The sequence below is a fragment of the Pocillopora damicornis genome, chromosome 5, assembly GCF_964200805.1.
Source record: "Pocillopora damicornis chromosome 5, jaPocDami1.2, whole genome shotgun sequence".
NCBI classification, from domain to species: domain Eukaryota; kingdom Metazoa; phylum Cnidaria; class Anthozoa; order Scleractinia; family Pocilloporidae; genus Pocillopora; species Pocillopora damicornis.
This window is the reverse complement of record NC_142674.1, coordinates 13,920,161-13,935,618: the sequence shown is the minus strand read 5'-3', so window position 1 is coordinate 13,935,618 and position 15,458 is coordinate 13,920,161. Positions and strand designations below refer to the sequence as shown.

Sequence of the window (15,458 nt, the reverse complement as noted above, 5' to 3'; positions counted from 1 at the left end):
TCTACGAAAATCAATCGAAATTCGCTCTAAAATGATCCTTCTGATGATAATTAGAAGCCTAGGAAATGCTCGCTGTCAAAACACATAAGCAAAAAAACAAGACATGAAAAACAACAAGAGTAAAGATGACTTCAACGTGTTTTGAACCTGATATTTTACGATGCCCATAAAGACTGGTTGACTTGAATCTCAAGGTATTTTAAGAGGCTGATAGTTAGTCTTAATCCCCCAAGATTGACTTGCATCTAAGTTCTCCTAACAGTATTACTGCTGAGTCAAACATTTAGGTTAAGAGAATACAGAAAATGACCACCAATTAAATAAGCTCTAGATTGTCATGCAGATTCTCCTAACATGTGGAAAACATATGAGTATATGCCTGGTGATTTCAGGGTGTAAAGAGGTAATGCAGTGTTCCTGAAAATTGAGAACAAACTTTAACTAACGAGTCTTGGTGTCCCTTGTTGGAAAGGGTCACTCATTCCGAAAAATTGAGGAGAAAAGTATCGAGCATAGGGTGTCCTGTTAGAAAGGAGCTTTTCTCTAGCTTTCAAACTAATCTTTCATCACATTTTCTTCTTTTATAGTCTGTAATCGTAGTACAATTAACATGACGTCTTGTTCAATGGATTGCTGTGAGGGAGACTTTTGCAACAGAGGTGAATCTAGTGGATCTGGGGCTGAAGCCGCTGATCTGTCAGTCTGGCTCGTGGGCTTCGCTGCCATTTTGATGGCTCTGTACCAGAAGTTCCTCAACTGATTTGAAAACCTCAGTGTTGTCAATGAAGTCCACTGGAGATATTATGTTTTAGCTGCAGCCCTGTTCAAGAAGTGAACATCGAAACCCTATGATGTCAGAAGAGGAGGGAAAGAGGAATGTGAGGGAACGGGAAGGAGAGGGAAGTGGGAAAGATAGTATATCTCTTTGTTTTGAAGTCTAGTATTTTGATAAAAAACCTGAGGTACCGGTAATTGCGTTTCAATCTCAGTATCAGCCAAAAGGAATAAATTTGTTAATTTTGATTTTTGAATTTAGAGTTTGGACTTGACATTACGTTGTGTGGAGCTCATTCTTTGGTGTCCACTATTTTTCACCTTTTTAAACAGACTTAGATTCTTTTCCCACCCATTTTCACTTTCTTACTTATTGCAGTTGTTTGGGTGACGTTGGCTCTGAATATACAATGGCCAGAAGCAATTATAAAATAATTCAAAGAGCACGCGCGCTCTGATTGGCCATAAAACCATTTTACATGAGCGTATGTAAACACGGTTTTCGTTCCTCTTTCATTAGTTATTTTATAAAAGAAATGTAAAATGGTTTCCGTGATTACATAGCCTGATGTAAACACTTGGGAGGTTGGGAGAACACGAGATAAGCTGGAAACCACACCGCTTCGCGTCGTGGTTTCTAACGATTATCTCGTGTTCTCCCAACCTCTCGCGAGTTTACATCAGGCTATGTAAACACGGAAACCATTTTACATTTCTTCAATGAAAATCTTGTCAAATTGGTCCGCCTTAACAAGTAAATACCATTCGGTGCTTCTTTCCTTCTTAGTTTTCTCCAAGAAAGTGCTGTCTATCGAGCACCTCAAGAAGCTCAGGTGCAAGGGTCATTAACTACTCGCATTTGCTGAAGCAATATAATCAATGGTTTCGAAGCACACCCTGATCTAGGGTTGCCCCTCGCATTTCACAGAGAAGTTGTGTCCTTTTTTCATGCGTTCATACTTCGATCTTTGACTTCGACCCACCCAGTTGAAAAAGCGTTAATTTGTTGATTAGGACTTGGGGAAGCGAATCCCTAACTCAAACAACGTTACGCAATAGAACCAAAAACATGGGAAAAAAAAGTTCATTTTAATTTGAACAGATCTCTTAAGATCATGTGAAGGATTTAACCCTTTCTATTTATTTATTTTGCTCTACGATTTTCATTAATGTAAAGAATACAACAATAGGTGAAGAAAAACAGATTAATGGCGAGGAAACCGAATATAAACCAATTACAAGCTCAGGTTCTCTCAAAATTAATTCAAGATATATAAACTTAGACCACATACTAAAGAACATTTTGAGCCATATATTTGCAAACCCGCTTCTTTACCTCTATGATCGTCCGAGGAGATCACTGATCTTTGTGGGAATGTGAAAATGACCGTAGACATCGATACAAGGTACAAAATTTTAACGAAAACCTTTTATTTCCAATGCGTGGGTTCTTGGTGCATAAGTCCCTAAGTTGATACATCGTAATTCCGCTCCATCCCAATCAAGATAGACTTCCTTTAGGAAAATAATGGAAATTTAAGACTTAAAAGCGGCGAAAATAGCTTCGAAGTAACGAAAAATGCGATTCTCAAAAGCGACAAAGACTGTGGCAGAAATATGAAAAAAGAACTTGCCGATTTCAACTGAGGTTTCGCAGCATAATATTTGGGCTATTATTTGGACCAGTAAATATAAAGTGTTGATATGTCTTAAAAGTATTGTTAAATTGTAGATTTTGCATTTGAATTACTCTAAAATTTTCAATATAACGCTACGCAATTTTATGATCGTGAGTCCTGTAAAAAACGATTCCCGTATGATAAATCTATCACACGGGTATCGTAAATGCTAGAAATTCGTTCTTTTTTTGCTTCTGAAAGGTCAATTTTGGCCCTTTTTTGGAATAAAGAGATATTTCTAGGTCATTTTTCGTTGCATTTTATTCAGTAATAGCTTCTGGTAACACGCGATTATCTGGTAACCTCGACAAATTTGCAAAGATTTTCTAAAAGATTTTTTTATTTTCTAAAAGTTACGTAAAAGATTTACGTAACTTACAAGAGTCTTGGTTTGTTACATGTTCTCCTCGGCCCATCATGGAGCGAAAGAAGGTCTGCAAACATATACTTTTTGAAACGTTTGAGAAACTTTTCGAGATTATGACAAACAAAAGCGGACTTCTGTGCGAACCCAAGAATTGGAAATAAAACATTTTCGTTAAAATTTTGTACATATTGGGATGTCTTTGATCATTTTTACAATCCCACTTAGATCAATGATCTCCTTGGCCCATCAGGGAGCGAAAAAAAGGTTTGCTAAAATACAATTTTTAAAGAATTTGCGAAGCTTTTTTGGCTCTACATCTCACACAACAACCAAGATCAAGGCCGCGCGAAACAACATGACCTGGTACAAGGTTGGCCAATCCCAGCATTCAGTTGGATGCGAAGTCACGTTTTAATGTAAGGAAATTTTACCCGCTTTTCTCGAAATCGGATTACTTTGTGTATGGTTTTTAACCAATTCTAAGCCTACAGATTACTCAAGGTAATGTTCAGTCACGGAACTGGGAATTAAACTCAAACGCGTTTACTAAGCTTACAGATTACTCCAGGTAATGTTCAGTCACGGAACTGGGAATTAAATCCAAACACGTATAGCAATGCTACTAATGAAGCGGGGAATAGTTTTAAAGTTCCCTTTACCGTATCAGTCTTCTTCAAAGGTCAAATTTTACCCCGCATGCAACGATGCAACACTTAAATCAAGAGACGTAAAATTAATAGGGGAATGTCAGTTATGACCTCTCTCCACCAGGATTGGAAAATATCGAGTAGTGAACTGTTTTTATTCCACCTCCATACCAGCAACTAATTTAAGGAACGATTTAAGAGGAAATCATTCAGAAAAAAAAGATACTTCCGGAGGTCATTGAAAAACATGCCTGGCAATTGATGAATACTTGGCTAACTTATTTATCAACACATTCTGGGAGCTTAACCTATTTCGTGACACAATATCTTGGTGGGAAGGTGATTTGAGAAAGACTTCCCTTAGATCATTTGAAATTATATACATTTTCCTAGAGGATGATTTAAAATTCTTTTTAAGGAAGATACGGTTAAGAAAAAACCGTGGTGGAGAATTTTGAGTTGTTCTTCGTAACACGGAAAAATTACGTGGGAACGGGAACGTTTGTGGAAAGATGGAGAATATTACAACGGGTAGCATGCAAGTGACAGATTTGAAAAAAAATTGAGGCGCACGTCTTTATATTTTGAACTATTAAAATAATTTTGTCTCCAAAGCCCAAGAAGGGGTCTCGATAAATTCTTGCGGTAAGATACGAAATCATAGGAGATGCAACAAAAAATCAAGCGTGAACAGGGCTGGTTATATTAATGGACACGATTAAAGCAAGTTGCGGATGACGATCTTGCTACTTCAATTTACATCCCTCAGTTTCATCAACTGTTCAGGCTAAAACCAATTTAAGTTATAATTTGACGAATTGTTAGAGAATAAGCCACCCTATTAAATGTGAGGACAAGACAAGACACGACCGATTTACGCATACATAACCCCTAATTCAAGCCACCAAGCGAGTTCACAGATATGTCCATTCTCGAAGTTTAAAATATCAATACCTTGCTGAACCGGAACTTCCACTTACACCCCACTCAGTAAAAGTAAAAAAAATTAATTTCGATGAAGCTCAGAAACTCACGTGGAAAGAAATAAGATGTTTGACGGTTTAAAAACAATGATAACCTCAAATCACATTTCTGAACTTCTAAAAATGCAACTTGAATCGAAAAGCCAAACTGTTCACACCTAGGGGACCCTTAGCAGGTTCATTTTAAAACACGCCGTTACCACGCAGAAGAGCATCAACATCAGAGACAGTCATATTAGCAAGCCACGCATTTGCGTTCGTCTTCATTTGGTATAAAGTAATCATTGCTCCATCATTGTGCTTGTCCTCGGGAGCTCTTCAACATACAGTCAACACATCAAACATAGCGGCCAAGATGATCTAAATATTTTCTTTCGAGCTCCATTATTTCGGTCCGGACTTGAGGCTCGCTCAAACAAAAACGGCAATACCAATCCGATCAGTACAAAATGCAGACTGCAGACAGCAGACCGGGTACAAAATGTAGACTAGGTATAAAATGTAGACTGCAGACTGGTTACCAAATGCAGACTGAGAATTTATACTGTTTTTTCGTCTGATACGTGATAACATGTCATATTAAAACTTACCGAGCGTCACGCAATCGCTTTTCCGCGATCATCTTTTACGATCATTCGCAATATTAGGGAAAATTCCTTGCCCGTTTCTTGATCACAGACGTTCTTAATATAATTTGAAGCCTTCCAAGAGTCTTCTCACTTTACGCGCGAGTTGGTTGGTGTGACGTCGGCACAGAATTTACCAACTTAATAAAAGTGGATGTAGATGTAAATGAGATGTCACTATCGAATATTCAACACGCGCAATATTCGACAAACAATTGACAGCTTTGCACGTGGTCCATACGTTTCATCTTTTTAACCGATATGTGTTCACTTTGTTGACAAAAATGCGGGCCGAGACCAAAACTGTTCCCTCGACTTGATATATTTGAACGTTTAGAGGTGTTCGCGCACTGATTTTCACATATGTGCCTTATATTGTTCTTGGCTTACATGAGGAACCGGCGAATTTTTATAGGGAAAAGCGAAGCGTTGCTTTCGTGACTGGCCATTTGATTACTTTTCTGATGGATTTATCTCTCATCTGTTTGGGGATTACGCAAATATTGATATGTGAAAATCAGACTATATGGGGGCTTGAAATTCTATTAAGAACAATTGTGGCCGCTTTGTTTAATACCAAATGCAACGACCGCTTTATTAAAAACAAAAGATATCAAGAAACGAGCAAGGAATATTTCACAATAGTGCAAATGATCATGAAAGATGAGGGTTATAAATATTTTGCTGCTTGAGCAACATTTGATGCCTGATCATGCCCACCCAGCCCACCCTCCGCCCCACAAACACACACACGCACCAACAAAAAGGACACTGTCTGCCTTATGACCTCTGCCCATCCCACCTCCAGCCCACATAACCTTATTTCCGATTCCCATCACGACAAATGAACACGTTTTCTTATCACACAACTGCCCAAAAGTCTTGAAATTTCGCATAAACTGAATTCAACTGTACCTTATTCAAACAGTCCAAAATATCAATACAAACTTAAGCCATAACATGAATGAGCTGGCTCCAAGAGCCCTTTGATTGATTATATTTGCTGTCGGTCGCTGAAAATAGCTAAATACTTCTCAGTTGCTAATAGTTTTAATTTGCGCCTAAAAAAACAATGGAGATCTTAGGATTCAGCGGTGTCACTAAAATATAGTGATTAAAACAAAAAAATTCAGTTTTTGATAAGCTTTGGCAGTAAGTTGAAATTAATTTGAAATCAACTCAGAACTCTTTAGAAGGGAAAAACCATTAAAATAAACTATATTTAGTCAACACACTTACTTAATTCCACACCAGATGGTTGCAATGGGACAATTTTGATGTCCCTTTATTGGCTCCCTTCAAAGTGTGGTGTCATAAACATATAAAGATAGTAGTTATTGGATTCTGAAATACATCCTTCTGCAAAATACTCGTCATTTTCTTCCTTTTTATTGTTTGTGTCTCCACGGATCGTGGTGTTATATCTAGCGACCCTCCATTTACTTTGGAAATAATCAAATTTTCAACAGGAGGAAAAAGGTGAGAAAGATATTATCATAATTAGTTGTTTTCTTCTGGTAGTGTTCGGATCACTAAAACGAGTTTCATTCCAGGCCTATTAGTTGTTTGATTCAATTGTTAAAACGTTGATGATACGCTGTCAATTTTCGTTGACGATCTTTACCCATTTGTATTTCGATTCTGCCGACTGAGTTTACCATGATACACTTCATTCAGTTGCATTGTAGGCGTTTTTAATAATATTTGCTGCCGGTCGCTGAAATCGGCTAAACGCTTCTCAATTGCCAATATCTGCAAAAAAACAAACCAAATTAAAAGAACACGAAATAAAAACAGGTACGAAAAAAAAGTCGAGAAGCAAAACTCGACAGAACATAGAAAAACCAAATTTTAAACTGTTCGTAATACTTAAATCTCCGGAGTTTTTAAAAGGACCAATTTTGACAGCAATCGGTAATGGAGTTACGTTATTCGTCACCAGATGGTGGCAAGCGTTAACGATCTCTTACTTGACTGACTCATTTGAAATAATATAATAATGCCCAAAGAGATGTTTTTTTGGCACGATTATGGCAATTAAATTCGAAGGCAGTTTTAAATTTTCGCGTTAAAAAGAAAGGAGATCTTAGGATTCAACGGTGTCACTAAAAGGTAATGATTAAAACAAAAGATAAGTTTACCATTAGCTTTGGCAGTGACTTGAAATTAATTTACAATGACCTCAAAACTATTCAGAAGGAAAAACCGTTTAAATAAACTTCTTTTCACTCTATGCCTACTAAATGTTTAATTCAGTTGTTAAAATGTTGATGATTCGCTTTCAATTTTCGTTGACGATCTTCACCCATTTTATTTCGATTCTGCCGATGCACTTTATTCAGTTGCATTATAGGCTTTTTTAGTGATATCTGCTGTCGGTCGCTGAAAATAGCTCAACGCTTCTCAATTGTAAATAACTGTTAAAAAAAACGAAACAAGCCAAAAGAACACTAAATAAAAACAGGTACGAAAAAAAAGCGAGAAGCAAAACTCAACAGAACAGAGAAAAAACCAAATTTTAAACTGTTCGTAATACTAAATTCTCCAGAGGTTTTAAAAGGACCAATTTTTGACAACAATCGGTTATACAGATCGATGACGCTGGTAAAATAGTTATGTCATTCGTCACCACGAAATAAACACAAAATAAAACAGGTACGGAAAAAAAAAGGCGAGAAGCAGAACTCGATAGAACAGAGGAAAATCAAATTTTGAACTCCTGGTAATATTCAAATCTCCAGAGTTTTTTAACGTGGTTTCATATCTAGCGACTCTCCATTTACTTTGGAAATGATCAATTTTTCAACAGAAGGAAAAAGGTGAGAAAGACATTTTCATGATTAGTTGTTTTCTTCTGGTATTGTTCGGATCACTAAAACGAGTTTCATTCTAGGCCTATTAGTTGTTTGATTCAATTGTTAAATTGCTGATGATTCGCTGTCAATTTTCGTTGACGATCTTCACCCATTTTATTTCGATTCTGCCGATTGAGTTTACTATGATACACTTTATTCAGTTGCATTGTAGGCGTTTTTAATAATATTTGCTACCGGTCGCTGAAATCATCTAAACGCTTCTAAATTGTCAGTAACTGCTAAAAACGAAACAAAACAAAAGAACACGAAATAAAAACAGACCCAAAATAAAGAGGCGAGAAGTGAGAAAGCCTATTATTTGTTGAATTCAGTTGTTAAATTGTTGATGATTCGTTGTCAATTTTCGTTGACGATCTTCACCCATTTTATTTCGATTCTGCCGATTGAGTTTACCATGATGCACTTTAGTCAATCGCATTGTAGGCAATTTTAATGATATTTACTGTCGGTCGCTGAAAATAGCCAAGCGCTTCTCAATTGCCAATAACTGCAAAAAAACAAACTAAATCAAAAGAACATGAAATAAAAACAGGCACGAAAAAAAAAATGAGAAGCAAAACTCTATAGAACAGAGGGAAACCAAATTTGAAACTGTTTGTAATACTAAAATCTCCGCAGTTTTTAAAAGGACCAATTTTTATAGCAATCGGTAACAAAGTTATGTTATTCGTTACCAGATGGTAACAAGCGTTAACGATCTCTTACTTGACTGACTCATTTGAAATAATAATAATGCCCAAAGAGATGTTTTTTTTGGCACGATTATGGCAAATAAATTCAAAAGTAGTTTTTTTAATTTTCGCGTTAAAAAGAAAGGAGATCTTAGGATTCAGCAGTGTCACTAAAAGGTAATGATTAAACAAAAAATAAGTTTTCCATTAGCTTTGGCAGTGAGTTGACATTAATTTACAATGAACTCAAAACTATTCAGAAGGGAAAAACCGTTTAAATAAACTACTTTTCACTCTATGCCTACTAAATGTTTAATTCAGTTGTTAAAATGCTGATGATTTGCTGTCAATTTTCGTCGACGATCTTCACCCATTTTATTTCGATTCTGTCGATGCACTTTATTCAGTTGCATTATAGGCTTTTTTAATGATATTTGCTGTCGGTCGCTGAAAATAGCTCAACGCTTCTCAATTGTAAATAACTGTTAAAAAAAACGAAACAAACCAAAAGAACACGAAATAAAAACAGGTACGAAAAAAAAGAGCGAGAAACAAAACTGGACAGGACAGAGAAAAACCAAATTTTAAACTGTTCGTAATACTAAATTCTCCAGAGGTTTTAAAAGGGCCAATTTTTGACAGCAATCGGTCATACAGATCGATGACGCTGGTAAAATAGTTATGTCATTCGTCACCACGAAATAAACACGAAATAAAAACAGGTACGAAAAAAAAATAGGCGAGAAGCCGAACTCGACAGAATAGAGAAAAACCAAATTTTATTTTATTTTGTGTCATCGCGGATTGTGGCTTTATATCTGGCGACTCTCCATTTACTTTGGAAATAATCAAATTTTCAACAGAAGGAAAAAGGTTTGAAAGACATTATCATCATTAGTTGTTTTCTTCTGGTATTGTTCGGATCACTAAAACGAGTTTCATTCTAGGCCTATTAGTTGTTTAATTCAATCGTTAAATTGTTGATGATACGCCGTCAATTTTCGTTTACGATCTTTACCCATTTGTATTTCGATTCTGCCGACTGAGTTTACCATGATACACTTTATTCAGTTGCATTGTAAGCGTTTTTAACAATATTTGCTGCCGGTCGCTGAAATCGGCTAAACGCTTCTCAATTGCCAATAACTGCAAAAAAACAAACCAAATTAACAGAACACGAAATAAAAACAGGTGCGGAAAAAAAAAGGCGAGGAGCAGAACTCGAAATAACAGAAAAAACTAAATTTTAAACCCTTCGTAATACTGAATTCTCCAGAGTTTTCAAAAGGACCAATTTTGACAGCAGTCAGTTATACAGTCTGATGACGCTAGTCATGTCATTCGTCACTGCTGAAAAAAAAAAACACGAAAACGAAAAGAAAACAAGTACGAAAAAAATAGAGCAAGAGGAAAAACTCGGCTGAAAAAAGATAAACTAAATATTGAAATGTTCGTAATGCTAAATCCCCGAAGTTAGTAAAGGCACCAATTTCGACAGCTCTCGTTTACAACAGTTCAGTGACGCTAGTAAAGTAATTACTTGCAAGCGTTAACGATCTCTTACTTGACTGGCTCGTTTGATATAATGATGATGCCCAAAGACGTTTTTTGTCGACACGATTATGGAAAATTTATTCAACAGTAGTTTTAATTTGCGCATTAAAAACAAAGGAGACCTTAAGATTCAGCGGTGTCACTAAAACATAATAATTGAAACAAAAAATTCAGCTTTTCATTAGCTTTGGCAGTGAACTGAAATAAATTTACAATAAACTCAGAACTGTTAAGAAGGGAAAAACTGTTTAAATAAACTATTTTTAGTCAACACTTACTTAATTCCACACCAAATGGTCGCAATGGTACAATTTTGATGTCCTTTTATTGGCTCCCTTCGAAGTGAGGTCTTAAACATATAAAGATAATAGCTATTGGATTCTAAATTACATCCTTATGCAAAATACTCTTCAAATTCTTCATTTTTATTGTTTGTGTCATCGCGGATCGTGGCTTTATATCTAGCGACTCTCCTTTTACTTTGAAAATAATCAAATTTTCAACAGAAGGAAAAAGGTGAGAAAGACATTATCATCATTAGTTGTTTTCTTCTGGTATTGTTCGGATCACTAAAACGAGTTTCATTCTAGGCCTATTAGTTGTTTGATTCAGTCGTTAAATTGTTGATGATACGCTTTCAATTTTCGTTGACGATCTTCACCCATTTTATTTCGATTCTGCCGACTGAGTTTACCATGATACACTTTATTCAGTTGCATTATAGGTTTTTTAAATTTTTTTTGTCGGTCGCTGAAAATAGCTCAACGCTTCTCAATTGTAAATAACTGTTTAAATGAACAAAAGAACACGAAATAAAAACAGGTACGAAATAAAAAACGAGAAGCAAAAGTCGACAGAACAGAGAAAAACCAAATTTTAAAACCTTCGTAATACTAAATTCTCCAGAGGTTCTAAAGGCTCCTTTTTTGACAGCAATCGGTTATACAGACCGATGACGCCGGTAAAATAATTGTCATTCGTCACCACGAAATAAACACGAAATAAAAACAGGTGAAAAAAAAAAACAGGCGGGAAGCAGAACTCGACAGAACAGAGAAAAACCAAATTTTAAACTCTTCATAATATTGAAATCTCCGGAGTTTTTAAAAGGACCAATTTTGACAGCAATCGGTTAAAAAGTCTGATGACGTTACTCATGTCATTCGTCACTGCTGAAAAAAAAACCAAAACGAATCAAAACAAAACACGAAATGAAAACAAGTGCGAAAAAAATACAGCAAGAGGGAAAACTCGAAAGAAAAAAGATAATCTTAATATTGAACTATTCGTCATGCTAAATCTCCGAATTAGTAAAAGCACCAATTTCGACACGTCTCGTTTACAACAGTCCAGTGACGCTAGTAAAATAACTACGTTATTCGCTACCCGATGGTTGCAAGCGTTGACAATCTCTTAGATTGGCTCATTTGAAATAATGATGATGCCCAAAGACATGTTTCCTTTTGGCACGATTATGGCAAATTTATTTAACAGTAGTTTTAATTTGCGCATAAAAAGCAAAGGAGATCTTAGGATTCAGCGGTGTCACTAAAAAATAATGATTAAAACATTAGCTTTGGCACCGTTCAGAAGGGAAAAACTGTTTGAATAAACTATTTTTTGTTAACACGCACTTAATTCTACACCAGATGGTTGCGATGAGACAATTTTGATGTGCTCTTATTGGCTCCCATCGAGGTGAGGTCATAAACATATAAAGATAAAAGCTATTGGATTGTGAAATACTTCCTTATACCCCTCCTTTTTATTGTTTGTGTCATCGGGGATCGTGGCTTTATATCTAGCGACTCTCCTTTTACTTTGGAAATAATCAAATTTTCAACAGAAGAAAAAAGGTGAGAAAGACATTATCATCATTAGTTGTTTTCTTACGGTATTGTTTAGATCACTAAAACGAGTTTCATTCTAGGCCTGTTAGTTGTTTGATTCAATTGTTAAATTGTTGATGGTTCGCTGTCAATTTTCGTTGACGATCTTCACCCATTTTAAATTCTGCCGATTGAGTTTACCACGATGCTCTTTATTTAGTTGCATTGTAGGCGTTTTTACAAATATTTGCTGCTGGTCGCTGAAATCGGCTAAACGCTTCTCAATTGCCAGTAACTGCAAAAACAAAACAAAACAAAACAAAACACGAAATAAAAACAGGTACGAAAAAAAAGGGAGAATTAAAACTCGACAGAACAGAGAAAAACCAAATTTTAAACTGTTCGCAATACTGCAATCTCCAGAGCTTTTATAAGGACCAATTTTGACAGAAATCGGTTTTACAGTCCGATGACGCTAGGAAAATAGTTATGTCATTCGTCGCCAGATGGTTGCAAGCGTTAACAATCTCTTATTTGATTGACTCATTTGAAATAATAATGATGCCCAAAGAGATGTTTTTTTTGGCACGATTATGGCAAACAAATTCAAAAGTAGTTTTTAATTTTGGCATTAAAAAGAAAGGAGATCTTAGGATTTAGCGGTATCACTAAAAGGTAATGATTAAAACAAAAAGTATGTTTTCCATGAGCTTTGGCAGTGAGTTGAAATTAATTTACAATGAACTCAAGACTGTCCAGAAGGGAAAAACGGTTTTAATAAACTACTTTTTATTCTAGGCCTACTAAATGTTCAATTCAGTTGTTAAAATGTTGATGATTCGCTGTCAATTTTTGTGGACGATCTTTATCCATTTTATTTCGATTCTGCCGACGGCATTTACCATGATGCACTTTATTCAGTTGCATTGTAGGCCTTTTTAATGATATTTGCTGTCGGTCAAAGATAATAGCCAAACGCTTCTTAATTGTTAATAACTGCTGAGAAAAAAAAAAACAAAGAAAACAAAAGAACAAGTAAAAACAGGTCGGAAAAAATAAGCTACATGCAAAACTCAACAAAACAGAGAAAAACCAAATTTCAAACTGTTTGTAATACTAAATTCTCCCGAGCTTTTAAAGGACCAATTTTGACAGCAATCGGTTACACAGACCGATGACGCTGGTAAAATAGTTATGTCATGCGTCACCACGAAATAAACACGAAATAAAAACAGGTAGGAAAAAAAAGAGCGAGAAGCAAAACTCTACAGAACAGAGAAAACCAAATTTTAAACTCTTCGTAATATTCAAATCTCCAGAGTTTTAAAAAGAACCAATTTTGACAGCAATCGATTATACAGTCTGATAACGCTGGTCATGTCATTCGTCACTGTCAAAACACGAAATGAAAACAAGTACGAAAAAAATAGAGCGAGAGGGAAAACTCGGCAGAAAAAAGATAAACTAAATATTGAACTGTTCGTAATGCTAAATCTCCAAAGTCAGTAAAAGCACCAATTTCGACAGCTCTCGTCCAGTGACGCTAGTAAAATAATTACGTTATTCGTTACCCGATGGTTGCAAGCGTTAACGATCTCGTACTTGATTGGCTCATTTGAAATAATGACGATGTCCAAAGACATGTTTTTTCGGCACGATTATGGAAAATGTATTCAACAGTAGTTTTAATTTGCGCATTAAAAACAAAGAAGATCTCAGGATTCAGCAGTGTCACTAAAACATAATGATTATAGCAAAAAATTCAGCTTTTCATTAGCTTTGGCAGTGAGTTGAAATTAATTTACAATTGACTCAGAACTGTTAAGAAGGGAAAAACTCTTTAAATAAACTATTTTTAGTTAACACTTACTTAATTCTACACCAGATGGTTGCAATGGGACAATTTTGATGTCCTCTTATTGGCTCCCTTCGAAGTGAGGCCATAAACGTATAAAGATAATAGTTATTGCATCCTGAAATACTTCCTTATGCAAAATACTCGTCATACTCTTCCTTTTTAAAAAAAACAAAAGAACACGAAATAAAAACAGGTACGCAAAAAATGTGAGAAGCAAAACTCAACAGAACAGAGAAAGACCAAATTTCAAACTGTTCGTAATATTAAATTCTCCAGAGGTTTTAAACGCCGGTAAAGTAGTTATGTCATTCGTCACCACGAAATAAACACAAAATAAAAACAGGTGCGAAAAAAGGCATAGGGTAAAATATGGATTGGAATATTTTTTGGACCAATTTTTTGGGACTATTTTAAAGGGGGGAGCACACCATTAGTACTGAGGGAGGGGTGGGATGAAGTCTATCAGTACTGAGGGAGGGGTGGGAGACAGAGTGTTATTACCCTGAGAGGGGCGAGAGACGGACCATTACTACGCAGGGAGGGGTAGGAGGTGGTTGTAATGGTAAAAACTACTGGTTAATGGAGCTTTTACTCGATCTTACAAACTATTTTAATTGTATTTTCGACTGAATTTTGTTTGTCTAAATTTTAGCGCTCAGTCGCGGCGTTTCTTATTTTTTTGTCATGCGAAAGCGAAACTGTCACGTAAACACTGGACTTTAATTTTTATTGAAAATATTGCGTTTACGATCCTCCACTGTTGAGTTATGCGTGCGCCTTTTGAGTCAACTTGTGCACCATCAGTTGCTTCACGTTTCCCTTTGTGTATTCAGTATGTAATTACTAAATTTATCTATCTTTCTTTTGTCATTGATCTTATCAGACGAGATCATGGAATTTCCGGTCCTTACCCATTAACTTAGCAGCATATAGAATTCACAAGCGCTATCGCAATTTTTAAGTTTATACCTTTACTATATAAAATCATCAGCGAACGATTTCGAAGAGGAATCCGTGTTCTCGAATCGACCAAAAACACTGCTGTACTTACAAAATTGGAAAGCGCAAATATCGATTGCGTCTGTTTCGCAAACAAAGGAGTTAATCACCGGCACCGGAAATCGCGACCAGGTATTCCTCGCGACTCCCCTAGGTTTGTTTTCCAATTTGCCCGGGCCGCTGCCGATCACTTCTTGAGTAAAAACCTACGAAACCTGCGAAGTGGAACTATGGTGGCTACTGTTGCTTGCCAATATTTTCCGTCGCCAAAATGTAAAGTCCAGTGTTTACGTGGCAGTTTCGCTTTCGCATGACAAAAAAATGAAGAAACGCCGCGGCCCAGCGCTAAAATTTAGGCACACAAAAATTCAGTCGAAAAACCAATTAAACCAGTAGTGTTTACGATAACAACCACCTCCCACCTCTCCCTGCGTAGTAATAGTCCGTCTCTCGCCCCTCCCAGGGTAATAACACTCTGTCTCCCACCCCTCCCTCAGTACTGATAGACTTCATCCCACCCCCCCTCAGTACTAATGGTGTGCCCCCCTTTAAAATGGTCCAAAAAAAATGTTCTAAAAAACTGGTCCAAAAATAG

The 15,458-nt window shown here is 36.2% G+C and overlaps 2 protein-coding genes and 1 pseudogene across 3 annotated transcripts in view; 2 read left to right on the top strand and 1 right to left on the bottom strand.

The window, feature by feature from the left end:
- LOC149045464 (uncharacterized) overlaps positions 1 to 1,028 on the top strand; it is a 13,085-nt gene extending 12,057 nt beyond the window's left edge. Inside the window, exon 3 of the mRNA XM_089208246.1 lies at positions 588 to 1,028. Coding sequence (XP_089064372.1) covers positions 588 to 760 — 173 coding nt within the window. The 3' untranslated portion in view covers positions 761 to 1,028. The remainder of the gene's footprint in view (positions 1 to 587) is intronic.
- Positions 1 to 15,458, top strand: part of LOC149045444 (uncharacterized) — a 224,896-nt gene that overhangs the window by 45,795 nt on the left and 163,643 nt on the right. The window lies entirely within an intron of this gene.
- The window catches only part of LOC149045455 (uncharacterized), a 153,220-nt pseudogene that overhangs the window by 51,815 nt on the left and 85,947 nt on the right, over positions 1 to 15,458 (bottom strand). The window lies entirely within an intron of this gene.